Raw genomic sequence first — 18574 nt, forward strand, 5'->3', positions numbered from 1 at the left:
TTCAAGTGTATAACCAAAATTTGCTATGGGGTCTGGTGAGCGGCCCTTTAAGACCTATAGTTTGTGCTTACGTATATGTTAAATAGGCAAGCTAAGGCTGTAAGGAAAAAAATATGCATTTTGCCTACAATTCCAGTCTACGCACAAATGCTTAAAAAAAAGGAAGTTCGTTTTCCATCGTTCTTTTTTTTTTTTCGATGAATCCCAAGCACAATCACGATAACAAAAGAAAAGCACAAATACTACACTAAGTTACGCTATAGTAGAATCTTGATGATACGATTACGGCTGATCTGAATTTTGCGATGATACAAATTTGTAATGTGTTTCGGACGGCCTACGTTACATAGAATACACTATGATTCGGCATTACACAAACAGTTTCCAAAGCCTTTGCAGATGATTCGAACGCACCAATGACCGGCGCACGCGACCGGGGTGACGCGGCTGGTCTCGAAGAGGGAGCGTAGCCACCATGGCTAATGCGCGGCTGCTGTCCCTTTTCACACCCGCTCCCCTTTACATCCAGCCTCTGCTGGCCAAGCGGCAGCGGCCACCAGCCCCCCTCTCCACACCCACCTCCCTTTATCTCCATGTCTCTGCCGTCATTTGTGCAGTGCAGTGTAGCGCACATAGAGCACTCGGCACAAAACCTGACAAGCCCAAGCCAGGGCGAGTCACTTGCTTCACAAGGCTACGTCACCCATTTCCTGGCAGCTCATCGGTGTACGCTAGCTTTCCTTTCTTTCTTTACCTTTCTATTGCTATGTCAGCATGTTCTTGTTTTTCCTCCCGTTTTTTATTGCTGCACCGCGCCTTCGCGCAGGGTGACCCGTTCTGCAAGCGAAAGCCAAACCACCATGACAGGCTGTGCTGGGCCACTGGGCTACGTGCTGCATGCTGCTGCATTCGTGTGTTTAGTGTTTGCTGCTGTTGCTGCCTTGTGCATTTCGCGTAACTACTAGAGAGCTGCAACATGGACTACCCAAACTAGACGGACGCAAGTTGAGTGTACACAGAAAGACCGAAGCGTTTACTGTTCGCCCTTTTGCGGAAACGGAAGGTCCTGTCTTTTAAGCAGAAAATTGCAATTCTCAAGAATGTCGACTAAAACACTAAGAAGAAATGTGCTGAGTTGGCCAAGAAGTTAGGCATAGCACTGTCGAGGCTCTGCACCACGGTTGGGCAGCGAGACGTTGTGCTGAAGAATGCCCAGCACTTCAACGTGAACATCAAACAGGCGAAGACAGCTACATACATAAAGCTGGAAGAAGTCCTGCTGACGTGGTTTCATGAAGTTACTGCGGCCGACGTCAACGTAGGTGGCTGGGCGGCAAGGTGCTACGCAAAAAGGCGAACAACATTGTGCTTTCCCTTGGAAGTGAAAATTTCCAAGCTTCTGGGGGATGGCTGCATCGTTTTAAAGAAAGGCATGGACTTCTCTACAGAGCTGTTTGCGGAGAAGGGAGGAAGAAAGTTGATGGGTCAGCTGTCAGCAACTGGCTTAACACGCTGCCGGTGCTGATTTCGGACTACGCACCGTGCAACGTATTCAAAGGGACACTAAATTGAAACAATAAATCAGTTTACAATAAAGCATTGTTTGAAAACCCTTTAGGCAGTCATTTCAAAATAATAGTTTGATTATTAGATGAGAAAATGAAGGTTGAAGTATCAGTATTTGAATTTCGCGCTGAAATCCCGACGCCGGTACGTCACTGCGATGTCAGGGATTCCAAGGTATGTTTTCACATTTGGGCCGCGTTGGCTGAGTAAAGCTTCCTGAAACTTGCCATGTTTAATATTTGGTTCCTTTAGAACACAATGTAGTCAATCTGTACCGCTATATAATTAAGTAGGCCCTAGAAGATGCCATCAAAATCCATAACGTCACAACCACCAGCTGCGGGAACTTCAAGGAGGCATCGCCACTGGTCTTTCTTTCTTGCGCTTTTTCTGGCTTACCAAGAGTCTTATCATAGTAAGAGTGGTGTTTTTAGTGTCGTAGAAAGGTAATTTACTGATGCAGAAGAAATCATTTTTCTCTTTAGTGTCCCTTTAACGCTGACAAGGTGGACCTCTTTTTCAACTTGCAGCCAGAGAGGAGCTTGCGTATGAAGGGACAGGCTTGTCAGGGCAGCCAGAAAAGTAAAAAAAGAGTGACCATGCTTTTCTGCGTGGATGCCAACAGCTTAGAGAAAATGCAGCTTATCGTCATAGGCAATTCTAAACAGCCGAGGTGCTTCCGATCGGCAGGACGTTTACCTTATTTGCATAAGGGGAACAAGAAAGCGTGAATGACTGCGGATTTTTTCACCGAGTTGCTCACGAACATGGATCGGAAAATGGCAGCAAAGAACCGAAACCTTTTGCTTTTCGTAGACCAGTGTTCGGCCCATCCAAAGGAGACGACCTTTAACGTCATCCTAAGGTTCCCGCCTACGAACAAATATGAGCCATCTGCAGCTGCTGGACGCGGGAATAATTAAAAACTTCAAGCATCGCTTCAAAGGACTTTTAGCAAGGCCTCTGCTGGCAAAAATTGATCGCAAAGAGGAGAATTTGTGGATTAGTCTACTCAGTGCGTTGCATTTCTTGGCCATGTCTTGGGACAATGTGGCCTTGAAGACAATCGCGAACTGTTTTCGCAAATGTGGATTTGGCAGTGGAGTGCATGCGGCTCCAATGGGAGATAACCAAGAGCCCGATGAGGACTTGGTGAATGAAGGCTGGGAGAGTCTGAAGACTCAATTTTCCGCTCAAGAATGTCACCGCGGATGCCAACGTCACGACCTGCGGGTTAAGGCCCATTAAAGACTTGGTCGACGAAGTGAATGAAATCGAGACTACACTGATGGTGAAGACACCGACAAGTGTGACCAACCACAGCCGATGTCAGAAACCCTTGTCTTTCTTGATGTTCTGTGCCGCACCGTAAGTGCCGACAGTGTGAGTAACGAAAGCGCTGCATGATTTTATGCCTTTCAGCCAGGTCTTTAACGTCGGAGACATTAAGGACAAGAAAGTGCAAGCGAACATTACACTTTTTCGGTTGGAAGTAGTTGTGTCCAATAAAATTTGTGTTCATTTTCATGTTCCGCTTGGCTTGTTTTGGCTCATACGAGTTCAGGATGATACGAATATTTCACGTGTTCCCGAGGAATTCATATCATCGAGATTCTACTGAATTGGATTCCATTCACGATGAATCCAAAGAGAGCCAGAAATTAGAAACAGAGACGGGGACAAGATAGATGGGTGTTTGTGCTGTCATCAATGAGTGCACATTATCTCTTGCACTTTTTCTATTTCATCATCTTAACCCCTGAAAAGAATCAGCATATAACCAACCGTTTGTCCCTTGCATACCTGCAGGCACTTCTTTGGAGTCATTCATTCATTCATTCATTCACACACACACACACACACACACACACACACACAAAAAAAAGACCCTGTTAAACTATATGTATGTATTGACATTTGTAGGTCCCCATTCCGAGCAAAAGGAGAGTGGCCATGTATGTCAAGTAGAGCGCACAGTGAGGAGCAGGCATGCTCACCTGAAGCAGTTCACTGCCAACTTCATCTGCCTGCACGACAGCGTCCTCAATGCGGTCAGTGAAGGGGGCCAGGTTCCCACCCAAGACTGAAGCCACGTGGAAGGCATAGCCCAAGCTGCACACCCATAAGGTAAATAAGATAAAACAAACAAACAAATTAATTAATTAATTAATGCAATGTATTCAGCAGGAGAACACACATCACAGAGGAATTTCATGATCCAACAGGTGCTCTCTTCAGTTTAACCCCCCAAAGCCCAACGCATCATTGTTTATACGCTGAATTTGATGCTTAAAGCTCTGGAAGCCCAAGGTATAGCCAATGCTAGTGCTTTTGATATGCCGGTCGCTGTTTTCAGTTGTAGATAATTTAGCAAATAATTTACTAATTAAGTAAGCGTACCAATTGATCCTTGCTACTCATTTATTATTGCACTGTTTATTTCGTGCTAATATACTCTCCACGGCCAGAAATGAATGTGAACGCATTTAAATTTTCGTCAATGTGAAATGGCATTCCGGGTTTGGGGGGGCTAATGACAAGAAACTGGCAAGCTTTCCATACCGACAGCAGCACCAGATCACACAGCCTAGCGAGCATGGGAATCACACCTTCTAGAAATCACACCTCTAGCCAATATTTATCTCAAGGCAGGCATTTTCACATTCTGTGTGTACCGTTGAATCTCATTGATTCTAAGTCCAAGGGGACCGGAAGTTTATCTGAATAAAACGGAGTTTGAACTAAGGAAAGCTCATTTAAATACAGTGCATGATCAATTGTGCAGTACAGCGCACAAATCTGTCACTGGGCTTGGAGTGAAAAGGTCTTATCTTTCATCCATCAGTGCGCATGTAATGACATTCGAACATTGACGTGGAACAAGCGAAGAGTTAAAACAAGGCAATAAACAGGCTTGCGGCTGTTACTGTTCAGAAAAATGTCTCATTTCTGTCGTAGCCCAAGCAGCTGGCATCAGCAGACCTTGTAGGAAGCTGAAACAACTGCAACGCCACTTGGCCAGCACCCGGTGTCAATAGCTGAAGCTTTTTTAATGCAACACATCAAGTGCCTCATACCAGGCATATTGCAGTAGGTAGGTCGGTAAGTAGGTAAGTGGGCAGGTTCTTGTCCCGCCTCGTATCAAGCCTCAATAAAAGAACTGTGTGTCCAATAGCGGAATCAAACCAGGGTTCACCAGCACAAAAGCCTGATGTTTTACCCAGTCGCCGGTCACCCCACAACAAATGGTCGTCAGAGGATGCAGATGCTACTTTGCTGTTTATTTATTTCCAGAATACCTGCGTCGCCTTGAAGGCATCATCGTGGGGGGGGGGGGCCAGTTAGAAAAAGATCTGTTTTAGTTCACAGGAATAAGCAATAGATATATAAAGCAAAGTAACATCAAGCTATTGAGAGACGTGTGATGCGTGCAACCACCTCAGATGTCGAAACTCAAATGCGCAAGCTAAGAAATACAATAGAATGGCTACACTGGCTGCAGATACATTGTGTCACTTTTTAAGTTATGCACTACAGTGAACAAAACACTAGTCTTTTCAATTCCAGACATTGGAAACATGCACTTCAGTTTCAAAGCTCCCATTTCACAGTCAGGAGTTGCCTGCGTATTCAGACACTAGGGATGATAGCCTCAAGGTCAAGAAACTGAGAAGTAAACAGGCAATCGATATCACAAAGTGGCCACTAACGTGAAATGATACTTCCATCCAAAATTGGATGCATTTCATAAAAGACGAAGCTGTAATAAATGTCTAGCAATTATACTACCTTAAAGAGACAGTAGAGAGAAAAACATAAGTTAATTATCCTTATGCAATACCAGAAAGGCCACTACTATATTACCGTAAGTGGAGGTCTGGTAAGCTAGAGAAAGACAGACTGAAAGACAGGGAGCAACACCGCATTAGAGTTCCCGCCCCAGCTTGCAATGTCATTGTGCATATTTATGGTGCCTGCTCATGCCTGGTTAACTTTTTAGTGGTAAACAAAAACTACATTGTATTCTAATGGAAGAGAAGAAGAACGAGAGCTGATGGGCCTCATTTTTTGAATTCACAACCATATGAAGCCAACCGATAGTGAAGCCGAGAAAGGCATGGGGGAGGTTATTTGTGGATTTTGATTAAAGTGTTGAAATGATAAGGTGAAGGGAAATGAAAGTGGATGGAAAAAGCAATTTGTAGATGGTGGGAGTCAAAACCCACAACTTTCGCATTAGGCATGCGTTTCACTACCAACTGTGCCGTGGTGGCGGCTGTCCCCATGTTCACATTCTAGGGTATTTATGTATGCAGACAAGATCTCACCTGGGGAGTGTTAGCAAGCGCCAATAAAGACCATGGCAGTGGATGCGGACCATATTTTTGGCTGATTCACTAAGTAAGTGAAATTATTGCAGAAGAGTCAAAGGCTGAACGAAGCAAGTTTCGAGACTGAGCCAAAACAGCCCACACACGAAAATTTTTTTTTTTTAAATCCATGGTGTCACACCGACGTGCTGACATGGGGTTTAAGTGCAAAATTCAAGAATGTACAACTCTGACCTTCATTTTCTCTTTTAACAATCCACCTATTGCTGTGAAATAACAAAGATAAGAGATTTAAACAAGTACCTGTATTAGCGGTAGATGCACAGTATGTGCAGATAACTTCATAGATATGTGAAGAATAAAATAAAAAAAACAGTGCATCTACTACTGTGCAGGCAGCGCTAAGTGCATCGTAGCAATTTAACACAACAGCACTCACTTGACCATGTTGTCATCTTTCTTCAGGGCGGCAAGCAGCAGCTGGCTGACCTTAGCAGAGTCCACTTTAATGAACAAAGAAAAGAAGAGATAGTAACGGAGATGAACAGGCACCATTTTACGTGTACGCACACCGCTCGCCATAGCACATTTCACATACAGTCTCAAATGCCTCCTACAGCACTTGAGCTATAAGTACATAATTTTAGTAAAACAAGCTGCTTCTCAACATAAGCCAGTAAATTGCTGAAGTTACAATCCAGAAAGGCAACACAACGGCCCAATCAGAAACTTATCTTTCTGTGAGTGCACAGTGGCAAACTCATTCAGTCAAAATTGCTTGAGTTAAAAAAAAATTGCTTGACATTACAATCAGAGGTTTTATCTTTTTTTTTTCTTGGTAACTGCATCTCAGCAATCTTTTACCTACATTACAGACGTATAAAGCACACTAGTGTGCTAGTCTGCTTCTCTTCCTTGGTAAAGCAATGTTTTTTAGCAAACAAGATGTACTCAGGACAGAACAACAACTCCAGTTTCAGTTTTCTTTTTTCTACCATGAAGATATTAACTTTAAAAAGAGACCATTGTATTCCCCATGTACAGCCAAGATATTGTCGAGCATACATTGTTTTGTGGGTATGCGAAGTGGATCAAATCACAAGTGGATTGAATCAGAAGTGGATTGAATCAAACAGCTTTCGAATAGTGAACAGCCGTTAATGCAATTAATATAAAACGATGTTCACATCCCATTATCCTTAAGGTTAGCAAGTTTCTGTGATTGCATAATATGTTATGAAGTATAGCTTATTAAAAGTACGAATGGAGGATTAGGAGCAAAGAGTAGTTTCTTCACATGCACAGGACTCTTCAGAAAGTGTGAATGATCACTGTACAGCTGTAAAATATGGTTACCTAAGCAATATAGCCTGATCCATTATGCAAGTTCTAGAGTTTTATGCATATACTGCGCCAATGAGGTGAAATTTTGACACACTTCTGCTTCAATTTTATGTTTAACCGAGTGCAGTTCAAGTGTTGAAATGCTCAGGTTTACGAATAGTGATTATTCGATTCAAAGACCGAATCAAATAATCACACAACCCTAATTGTTTTGCTTTTATGCTGGTGTGAGTCTTTCACCCATTACCACTATTATGAAGTCATCGCCCAGTGTGAGATGCGCCTGCCACTTCTCAAAGCTTGTGAATGTTGTCCCCTATTGTAAAGAGTTCTGTCTATTCAGATTATCATAGCATATAAAACATATAATCACTAATTAAACACCCATGATAAGAAAAATTGCTAACTTCATTAATGTCGCCAATCATCTCCAAAGAATGGATGCATTGCCAACTTTTCTTTTCTTCTTACAATGCACGTGAGCACTCTGGAATGTACAGTTATGCATGCACAAATAGCCCACATACTTGACTCGTCAGTTAAGATTTCAGTTACTGTGACCATTATAGTTGTGCTTTATGTGTTGCTAAGTCTTTCTGGGCACAAGTTCATCGAATAAAGCGTTCGACTCTTAAGTCACGCTCTTGGTGGTGTTTGATATTCCACTGTCACTACAACATGACAATATTACTGTTGTAACACAACAACCATGTTTTTCTGTGCCCAATTTCGTGGCATGCAAGCCATGCTTTCAATATACAACTTCACATAAACCCAAGGCGTCACCGGCTGACCTGATACGCCGAGAGCCTTGAGGGCCAGAACAGCGTGATAAAGCTGCGCCACAGACGAGTCCTCTTTCAAAGCAGCCTGCAGTGTTGCCTTGCCCTCCGGAACGTCAAGCTGCAGCAGTAAACAAAATAATTTTTAGCTGACACTGTGGGAACACAGGGCATAAATCAACATATTTACAACTGCCACTTTACCCCCAATTAGATTACGTTCATGTTCACCCTTTAACAAACATTTCCAGCAATTATTTTGTCTTGTCAAAGAAATAGTTGATTTAGATTTCTTCATACCACCTACCATGTGATGGCTGGTTCATTTCGTATGAAAACGGAAACATTAATTTTCTATAATCGAGTAGCATGTCGAATCCGAAACTGAACCTTCAGCCCAGGAAGCTGCTTCTTGTGACATCAGCAGCGCGTGCCAGGTATAAGAGCACTAGTAGCAACACCTCGAGACAAGGCATTCAAAGACAATGAATTAAAGGATTCTTGTGTCATACGATGCTTTTTGGCAAAAGAGCTCACAAGATTCCTTTATGAATGTTACACTGCTGTCAAAACCATCACACCGGAACATAAGTCACACAGTCACCCATGGAAATAAGAATCCTGCATGCCTCAATCAAAGAACGCTATGCAAGAAGCTAGTACCACTACTGTTGTTCCTATGCTTATGCCATGAGCAGAAAAAAAGCACACAGTGGTCAGCAAGAATCGCACATTCAACTAAAAAAATAAACAGGTTGCAGTAAAACCACATAACTCCAAGTTGTTCCTCATTTTTAGTGAAAAGAGTGCAAGACAAAAAAAAAAAAAAAAAAAAAAAAAAAAAACTCGCACTTTGCCATTATGGCCCTGTGACCACATATGTAGCATATATATATATATATATATATATATATATATTACTAAAAAACATTGAGTGGCACATGAAAGGGGTGACCCCATGCTCAATGTAGCCACCAGACATAGTACCCACCAAACCGCATTAAATGAAGGTTTCAATTGTGAGAAAACTTACTGGGCAGTTCCCGAGAGCTTTGCTTCCAGACGCTGCATGGTAGAGCGCTTCGAGGTTCTTCTGATCAACAGTTTTCAAAACTTTGCAGTAATCCTGAAATGCAAGAAGTGGGGAGAAAAGAAAAGTGTGATATTTGCTTCCAGCAAAACTGAGACATTCCATTTACAGCAATGTCACCAACCAACACAAGTGCTATAATTCTTTTCAATCTTGGTATTTGGACTCAAAAAACTCATGCAGATATTAAACTGCTCAAGAGTGGCTCTCTCAAATTATCATTCTATAATTCAGGTCTCGTTACTGTGATACTAATGCTTTTACAGCAAAGAGTGCAAGTAAGAGTTGACAGTTATCAGCAGGTCAACCCTATCTAGTCAGAGGGAGGCACTAAAAAAGTAATAGTAAAAAATGGTTCTACATTTTACATCTGCCTGGCCTAAAGTGTGACAAAATTTCCCAATGTGGTTAAAAAAAAAAGAAGGAAGGGAAAGATTAAGCCCTTTCCTCTTAAAGGTTGACTGCAACAAATGTTGACTTTGGTTAAATTGGCTATTAACGCAACCATGAAAAAGCTGCAGGGCTAGCAATTGTATAGTTTTCTTCTTAACAGTTTTTTAAATAGCACCTAAGCGGACGACACAGGAAAATGGAGTTCAGTGGATACGACATAAATCCAAGATTATGACCTCTCAAGATGACAGCAGAGGTCATGTTTAAGCACCGTGCTGGTTCTTTTAAGTTTCAATTTGTGCATAATTTCCAACAAGCAATAAGAGCAACATTTCTTTCCCAGTTTTGGCACCAAAAAATCTATATTATTTAAAGCTTCTAGTGACACAGCTAATCATATTTCATATGCAAAATTCTGCATAAAGGCTGCTCTATATGTACGCTACCCGAGTCCACAGTTTCATTACCATTGGCCTTTAACTAAAAAGACAAGACAAACAGAATGACGTTGACGAGAAGTCAAACAGTGCTAAGCCAGCATGCCTCTCCTTTATGTTTAATGTCAAGACTTGCCTCTATGAAAAGGAATGCCTAGAAAGAGTCGTGCTTCTAGTGCAGCCAACTTGGAGAACTTTGCAAGTGGCTTATTAGAACCACAAAGTGCATAGCAGCATATTCAACTGCTTCCACTATCACATGCTTGAGCCTTCACCCAACACACCCATCACAACAGGCACTCTCAAGCATGCTTGAATCAATGTTGATCAAACACTGCTACATTTAACTTTCACACACGTTTGACTCTGATTCTGCAATACTGACTTAGCACTTGAGTCACACTCAAAAGTTCCATGCCAGTAGAGCTCAACAAGTATTTACCTTAAAGAGTCACTTAATGAGTAGTGCTATTTTTGAGCTAAATTAGTATTGAGGTAGAATTGAATGAGTCAATGAGGATAGACACTGATAGAGGGATACAAGTAACTGACACGCACCAACTTTACCCACATATGCCTAGAAAACAGTGCATACTCATACACACTCACGCAATCGCACTCATTGGTACTCACTCGCATTTAAAAGTTGACAGTACCTTTAGTAAGCACTAAAGAGGATGAAGGCGAAAGCCGTGTACTAACGAGACATTCATTACATTACTTGGGATTTTCATTTGAATTGGTTATTTCCTATTACTTGTTTTCTCCCGCCAAAGGTCGCCAGTTTGAGAGGCTTCATTAACTCTACCTTAATTAAATGTGTCTTAATTAACTTCACCCTGATAAACACCAAAGCTCGTGGGCTCGACTTCCACCAAAGGTTAAAGGTTTGAATGCCTTACTTAACTTTACTGTAATTAACCATGCCTTAATTAACACCAAAAGTAGTGGGTTTGACTCTCGACCTTCACGATGTCAGTTGGAATCCAAGCTATCGCTGGTTCACCCATATCTCCAAGTTGGGTCGTTGGTTCGAGTGCCTTAATTAACTTAACATTAATTAACACCAAAGGTTCCAAATGTTGTGGGTTCGACTCCCGACCTTCACAATCTCAACTGGTATCCAACTTGGAGATGTTCGCCCATATTTTGAAGCTTGAATTTTGGTGCCATAATGCCGGACAACGGATTTTTCGACCTATGAGCCATCTAACACTTTCACCTTAGCACTCATGTGCCCACTTATACTCACTAACAGTCACTTGCTGGCATAAACTCACTCACATGCATACTCACGTCCACTCACACTCACATGCACTCACTCCCGTTCATACTCACTCACACCCTTGGTCACTCACTAATGCATCATGCCTGTGAAATGATAGTAGAACAAGTATGTGTTAGTGTAGCTGTGAGTGAGTATGCTAATCTACACCTTTTAATTGGCTTTACAAGAGTGAAAGACATCCATAGCTACTACATGCTGCTATTCCTGCTAACGGTGCTCACAGCCAACTTGCCTGGGGGTTTGTGATCTTCTCACCCAGAAGGCTCAACCCATAAGCTGCATAGTGTGCTGATGGCAAGTCTGCCAGGGCCTTGGGTGATGTGAAGAGGCTCTTGAGGCGAGCTTTGTCTTCGGGACCAAAGTAGGTGGACAGCGTTAGGGCACTGCATAGCTGGGCACCTAGCACGGCTGCCAGGAGAAGCCTAGGTAATGCTGCAACATGAAAGGGGGCGTTGTACGCAATCAGGCACAAGTTGTACCGGCCAATGCTTGCTGCAGTTTCACAAAGCAGCCACAATGACACGAAAAAAAAAAAAAAAGAACGAAGAAAACATATTTGCAGAAACTAAATGATACTGTTAATGTCCTAGATATCTCACTTTTCTTGCGGTGTGGTTTCACTTCTACTTTTTAATAATAAATAAATCGCTGTGTGCCAGTCTGCCCTAGTTAACAAATTGGGCAGTGAACAGCTACAAATCAGGAATCGCAAGATAAGAATGGATGCCTATGAGATGCTGCTATTGTTACTACTATAATGCAGAGGCCAACCAAACAAAAGTTCATGTGGCATTCTGCTTACTTTATGCAATGCTCGCAACATAAGCATTCCGATGAACTTCTCATCCCAAAATACTCATGTAGCATAGCCCATGAATGCCATTTCTGATTAAAAGCTAGAGAGAGAGAGATAGAGAGAGAGAGAGAGAATTTACAGAAAGGCAGAGCCTGTCTTGAGCTACCTTTCTCTGGCCTGCCGCTAAAACAAGATGTATGACCACCCTTGTGAATGCTGTGAACCTAGCACGAAATTGCTGATTCATGGAATTAGACCCACACTCGCAATACGGCAGTGCTAAGTAGAAAAACAGAGCAAGAAACTGGTCAAAGATGAGGGACAAAGTGCCATTACAAGCAATGCTGCTATACACACTCTTCACCGTCTATCTCGTATTATACATGAGCAAGGCGTACTGCATTCTAAACGTACCGCTACACCGGATATTGTGCATCGAGAATTACCAGCGCAGCTCTAGCTTATGGCACTAATTGCTGAAACAGTCTAAAAGCAGTAATGTTATCGTCGTGTACTGCTCTTAAGTTTGGCAAGGGAATTTAGGGCACGGCAGTTTAGGCTGATTTTCTTAAGAGTTGTAGGCTTTATGTAGAAAAAACATCGTCAACGGTTACTTTTCTCTTCTATTTTTTTTTGGTTTGCTTTAGCTGAACGGCAAGTTAAACATACTCCACTCAGGACACGCCTGCACACAGTGCTAAAACCGGTTCGATCGGCGAAGTTTGAAAGTTCAAACAGTAAACAACTATAGAGCTTGACCATCATGAGCTGTGCAAAGTTTGAAGTCGACGTCCTAATTAATGGCGTTTGGAAAACTCAGTGCGCCGATATTTCCCGATGTTCGAAGAATAAGCCGTTATCAAATTTCGGGAACAAGTGGGCAAGCAAAAGGTGATCTGACTGACTGCAGCGAACCGTCAGGCGCTCAAGATCTCATCAGTTAATTTCGCTAACTATTGTATAACCAGCAAGGAGTTTATTTCGAAGATGAAAGTGTATTTCTTAAAAACGCTGCAGCTGGCGGACACGACACACCGGCAAGAGTTTCTCGCGAGTATACGCCACGTGTCAATGCCGGCAAAAATACTTTATCGCTGACCGGCGCGACGCCGAAACGAGTACAATACGTATCCGTGATCTATTACAATGCGTGTCGTAAACGTAAAACTGAACGTAACGTGCTTTTACGCACAAAAGTAGAAGTTCCAAACAAACTTACACACACACTCGCCTCGCCTCATCGTCGTCTGAAAACCGAAGAGACCCCTCGCGCATAGAATAAAGAACAACTTTAGAGAAGGGAAACTGTACCTTCCGCAGTGGTTCGAAAATAAGCAGCGGCAGCGCATGGAACTTACCTAGGTGGACGCCAGATGACGTTGCTAAAACAGGAAGCGGAAATGCGCATTTTTTTTAGAGCATTATTCAATATGGCCGCTTGTATCCGCTCGTGTACGCTTGTATCCGCTCGTACGCGCCGTACTCGCCTCGGCTGCCGCGTAGCCGGTGCGTTCTAATTGCCAGGAGACCAAAGAGCCTCTACTGACGCCCATACAAACAAGCCACAAGTGAGTGAACAGAACGTGCGACTTTATTGGCAGAAGACAAGCAGTGTATGTACATTCTCGTGCAATAGCAGAAATAAAATTTGTATGTCGAGATACACTGGAATCTTTGACGCGAGCTCGTAAACGGCTCACCGTCGTCGTCACACATGGCGGTCTAGTAACGAGCGACAACCAGCGGCTTATGCAGATTGGTCAGTGTCCCGCCTGTTTGCAGCGGCAGTCGCCGTTAAAGATGAGCAACTTGCACTGCGAAACAATCGGGTGAACCAGGCATCTGCTGCCGCAGCCAACACAGCGACATGGACTACCCGGCATTTTAGCCTAAACTCCTTTCCAACCTGCACGTTACTTTTCTTTCGGAGGCCGCTAATGTGTGGCTCGCACTTGGTGTCCCACATTGTCTCAATATGGACAAGTCGCTTTCGTGGGCATCACCTTCATCAGCCACTTTTGCGGGCCTTTGCACCCAACTTCACACACGTCGGACCATGCAAGCACGTATGCCGGTCTCCGTTCGTGCTTAATCGCGGCCGAGAAAGGCAACAGGCACAATTTGCCCGTGGCTGCAGCAGGAAAGGCTGAACGTGAACGGGGAGCACGAATCGCGGTGTGTAAATTGGGAGTCTATGTCGCTGTGCAGATTGCAGGAGCAAATGCTTACTTCGAGAAACTGCTTTTCAGTGCAACTGACCAGGCCGCCACATCCGATAAGCACAACACGGCGACCGTAACCAAGTGAGATAACAGCAAAAATAAACGGCAATCATTCACCACATAGTGTTCAGAGAATACGTTATACATTGGCTACAAACCATATGGCAACAGTGAGCATTCACATACACGGGTCTCTTAGGATACATTCAGCCGCCTACTTACGGGCATAATGCTTGCCTTCGTCGCATGTGGTGGTCTGGTAACGAGCGACAAACAGCAGTACAAACAGATTGGACAGAGCGTCGCACCTGTTTGAACCGACAGTTGCCGTTGAAGATGAGCAACTTCCATTGCGAAGAAATCAGGTGATGCAGGCATCTGCTGCCACAACCAACACAGCGAAATGGACTATCCGGCATTTTAGCGTTAACTCCTTTCCAACCTGCATGTTTCTTTTCTGTCGAGGGCCACTAATGTGTGGCTCACATTTGGCGTCCCACTTTGTCTCAATATGGACAAGTCGCTTTCGTGGGCATCACCTTCGGCAGCCATTTATGCGGGCCTTTCCACCCATGTGGCTATGAACTTCAAACACGTTGGACCATGTAAGCACGTATGCTTGTCTCCGTTCGTGCTTAATTGCGACTGAGAAAGGCCGCAGACACAATTTGCACATGGCTGCAGCAGGAAAGGCTGAACGGGGAGCACGAATCATGGTGTGTAAATTGGGAGTCTATGCCGCTGTGCGGACTGCAGGAGCAAATGCTTACCTCGAGAGACTGTTTTCCAATGCAACTGACCAGGCCCCCACATCCGATAAGCATAATACGGCGACCGTAACCAAGTGAGATAACAGCAAAAATAAACGGCAATCATTCACAACATAGTGTTCAGAGAATACATTATACATTGGCTACAAACCATATGGCAACAGTGAGCATTCACATACACGGGTCTCTTAGGATACATTCAGCCGCCTACTTACAGGCATAATGCTTGCCTTCATCACATGTGGTGGTCTGGTAACGAGTGACAAACAGCAGTACAAACAGATTGGACAGAGCGTCGCACCTGTTTGAAACGACAGTAGCCGTTGAAGATGAGCAACTTCCATTGCGAAGCAATCGGGTGACGCAGGCATCTGCTGTCGCAACCAACACAGCGAAATGGACTATCCGACATTTTAGCATTAACTCCTTTCCAACCTGCATGTTTCTTTTCTGTCGAGGGCCACTAATGTGTGGCTCACATTTGGTGTCCCACTTTGTCTCAATATGGACAAGTCGCTTTCGTGGGCATCACCTTTGGCAGCCATTTGTGCAGGCATTTCCCCCCGTACGGCTATCAACTTCATACACTTCGAACCATGTAAGCACATATGCTGGTCTCAGTTTTGAGCAAATCATGGCCGAGGTAGGCCACAAGCACAATTTGCCCATGGCTGCAGCAGGAAAAAATGAACGGGGAGCACCAGTTATGGTGTGTGTACACTGGGAGTCTATGTCGCTGTGCGGACTGCAGGAGCAAATGCTTACCTCGAGAGACTGCTTACCAATGTAACTGAGCAGGCCCCCACATCCGAGAAATGTAACACGGCGACCACAACCAAGTGGGGCAGCAAAACCAGATTCTGCAATCTATCATTCAGTGTAGCTTGCGCAAAGACCCAGGCTATCGAGGAAGAAGAGCAACCATCAACGAGACTAGGAATATGGAAAATGAGAAAGCTTGCATTCAAGAGAGAAGCCACCCTGCTCTGCAAGCATTGAAGGCCAAAAACATCAAGAAAAGTAAAATGGTGCATTGCAAACAGTGCGTAGGTTAATGCAAGAAACATGTCGATGTTGCATCAGCTATTTCAGGAGAGGAATTGTGCATGACAACATGCACTAAAAGGTACTGCTACAGATATGTTATGCTACTAGACAGTGATTGGTATTAAGTATCAGCAAAGAATCGGTTGACCTTTATGTTTGGATGAGGATGAATGATCTCTAACGAGAATGGAGAATGAAAAAGCTTGCATTTATAGAAGAAAAATTACACTTGGCACAAATGGAATTGACATGGCCAGGAAGCTGATTAAGGGCAAACTAATGGAACTCTTTTGGCCAGCGTCGTCCGTGCTTGATCAGAAGTTGCAGGCGCATCTGGAGACGAAGAATTTCCATAAAGTCCTTTTTGAGTTACCTGGATGACTCAGCCAATTTGTCCGCGCTGGTGGAATGGTGGCTGAAGCTCTTTTCAGTCTTGACACAGTGCTCTGCAGACTTGATATCTCATGTAAATTCGTCTGCATGCGCTTCTTTGTTCGTGGTGTAAAAGCCTTGCAAATTCAGCTCCAGCCCCTTTCTGTTGGTGTGGATAGGAGCTCCTGTGATGACCAAGGTATGCTTGGCATGGACTCTGTTGGGGCAGAACGGTGACACATGAGATACAGCACAGATTAGCCAAACTCATGTGTGTTTTCTTTTATGTTCGAACCAATTATACTGAACCATAAACATGAGCAAACATTCATTTCTGCTGCAAACAAATGACATGTATCTCAAGACTAGCAAGACAATACAGCATATATCAGGCATACTTATTTCTGAACCACATGTTGTTTACCTTGTAGTAGCAGCCAATGTCCACACAATGGCCTTGTTGTAGCAGGCAGCAGCTTCTGTTTAGTGTGTGGAGTGTGTTGCTTTATACTGGTGCCATCCTCATTACTGCATGTCTGGAACAGAAATTTTGACTGAATCAGAAATTGAAAAAAGCACAATTTTGCAATATGAAATGCAAAAAGGTGTGACATATATATTGTAATGGTTTGCGACTACAGAACACATGCAAATATACCCTGTCCGTTCTAGGGCACTTAAGCAGCACGTTAAATATTGCTATTGTCCATAAATTTATGCCTGCTTAACTATACAATGCATGTAAACAGTTTAAGTATTATTAAGATCACAAATGAGAACATTTGTGCGTTCATTTATACACTGGAAGAGATCACACTGCTGGTTCCACAAGCAAATACATGAAAGTCATGAAGCTATTAGAACTGATGCATTATTTTTCTGCACGAACGTGATGCACTGCTGCACTACTGCAAAAATAAATGCCCTACGGTAAACCAAACTGAACAGCAAGAACATTTGGAACCAACAAGTACGAAATATGAGTGAATTGTCACGCTTGCAACTGTTTAATACATTAAATTCTGTACTTTCACATCATTTTACCAAAGGATTATTCGATTTTGTGGACGAAAAAGGTTGCCGGCGGACTCGAAAATAAGTTTTATATGTATATTGTTAAGGCTACCCAGTCACCTACGGCCACGGCTACAATAAGATGAAAAATGAGGCGCGCGTTCCGATATCGCTCTTTCTTTCCAGATTTGTGTGTGTATAACGACAGCCTCGCAAGTAACGGTTTATTTAGGAAACAGCAACGGAGGATCCCGACTGCCATATGCTGTGCAGGATCTAGTTCGTTAACTTGTCTCCGCCTGTAAGTTAATGAGGCGAATATTATATAGCGATTCAAGCAGCGGTGTTAAACGACTCACCGTTATTGCCGTTTTCAGCCGCACCAGAATCCAGCTCCCGTTTCGATGCAGACGTGTTCCGAATGGCTCACGACCGATACCCAACTTTCGGGCTTACATGTCCACTTGCAAACACGTCACTTCACCCCAGGTTAAATAACGCGTGACATCGAAGCGCAATAAACTAGTTTTAGCGAAAAAGAAGCAACCAGTCTGAGCGCACGAACGAATGAATCCGTGCCGCCATGCACTCGAAAATACCGGTAAAAATTTTAAATCCAGGCCAGAGGTCACGTGAAAGATCGATGATGCTGAACGCTATTTGCGTTTATAATGACAAAGAAACAATAAACTTACTTACAAAGAATACAATATCAAATTAGCAATGGTAATTTCGCTCTCTTTTTCATGTAATAAACGTGCTTCGGTAATTGTAGGAGAAAGTTTGCAAAAAAAATATTGCGCTTATTACGGCGCCTCTAGCGGAAAATGTTCAAACTAACGTAAGCATCCCGAAGTGATATTACTATGCTAGTTTTGTTAGCAGCAGCGCGTGGTCGATTTTTTCGCCCTCTGTGGCCATTTGTTGAACTTGAGAGTGTGCGGGGCCTGCCTCGCGTTAGTTTATGTTGACACAGCAGCCGTAGCACACGTAGTTTACACGTCAGCTGCTTCGGCCTCAGCCGCGAAGCCGTAGCCGACGCCTTTTGAATGTCGTGCTTTTTCACAGTACCGCAAAATTTCAGACAACCGTTAAGAACATTTTATATTCAACGTACAAGCT

General features: G+C 43.4%; 1 protein-coding gene across 1 annotated transcript in view; it reads right to left on the bottom strand.

Moving 5' to 3' along the window:
• The window catches only part of OstDelta (oligosaccharide transferase delta subunit), a 44180-nt gene extending 25752 nt beyond the window's left edge, over positions 1-18428 (bottom strand). Inside the window, exons 1-7 of the mRNA XM_050184691.3 lie at positions 18404-18428; positions 13247-13293; positions 11464-11663; positions 9057-9149; positions 8036-8144; positions 6337-6400; positions 3564-3678 (exon numbers count right to left, since the gene is read on the bottom strand). Coding sequence (XP_050040648.1) covers positions 3564-3678; positions 6337-6400; positions 8036-8144; positions 9057-9149; positions 11464-11663; positions 13247-13268 — 603 coding nt within the window. The 5' untranslated portion in view covers positions 13269-13293; positions 18404-18428. The remainder of the gene's footprint in view (positions 1-3563; positions 3679-6336; positions 6401-8035; positions 8145-9056; positions 9150-11463; positions 11664-13246; positions 13294-18403) is intronic.
• Between the last annotated feature and the right edge of the window lie 146 nt (positions 18429-18574).

This window comes from Dermacentor andersoni, chromosome 4, assembly GCF_023375885.2.
Source record: "Dermacentor andersoni chromosome 4, qqDerAnde1_hic_scaffold, whole genome shotgun sequence".
NCBI classification, from domain to species: domain Eukaryota; kingdom Metazoa; phylum Arthropoda; class Arachnida; order Ixodida; family Ixodidae; genus Dermacentor; species Dermacentor andersoni.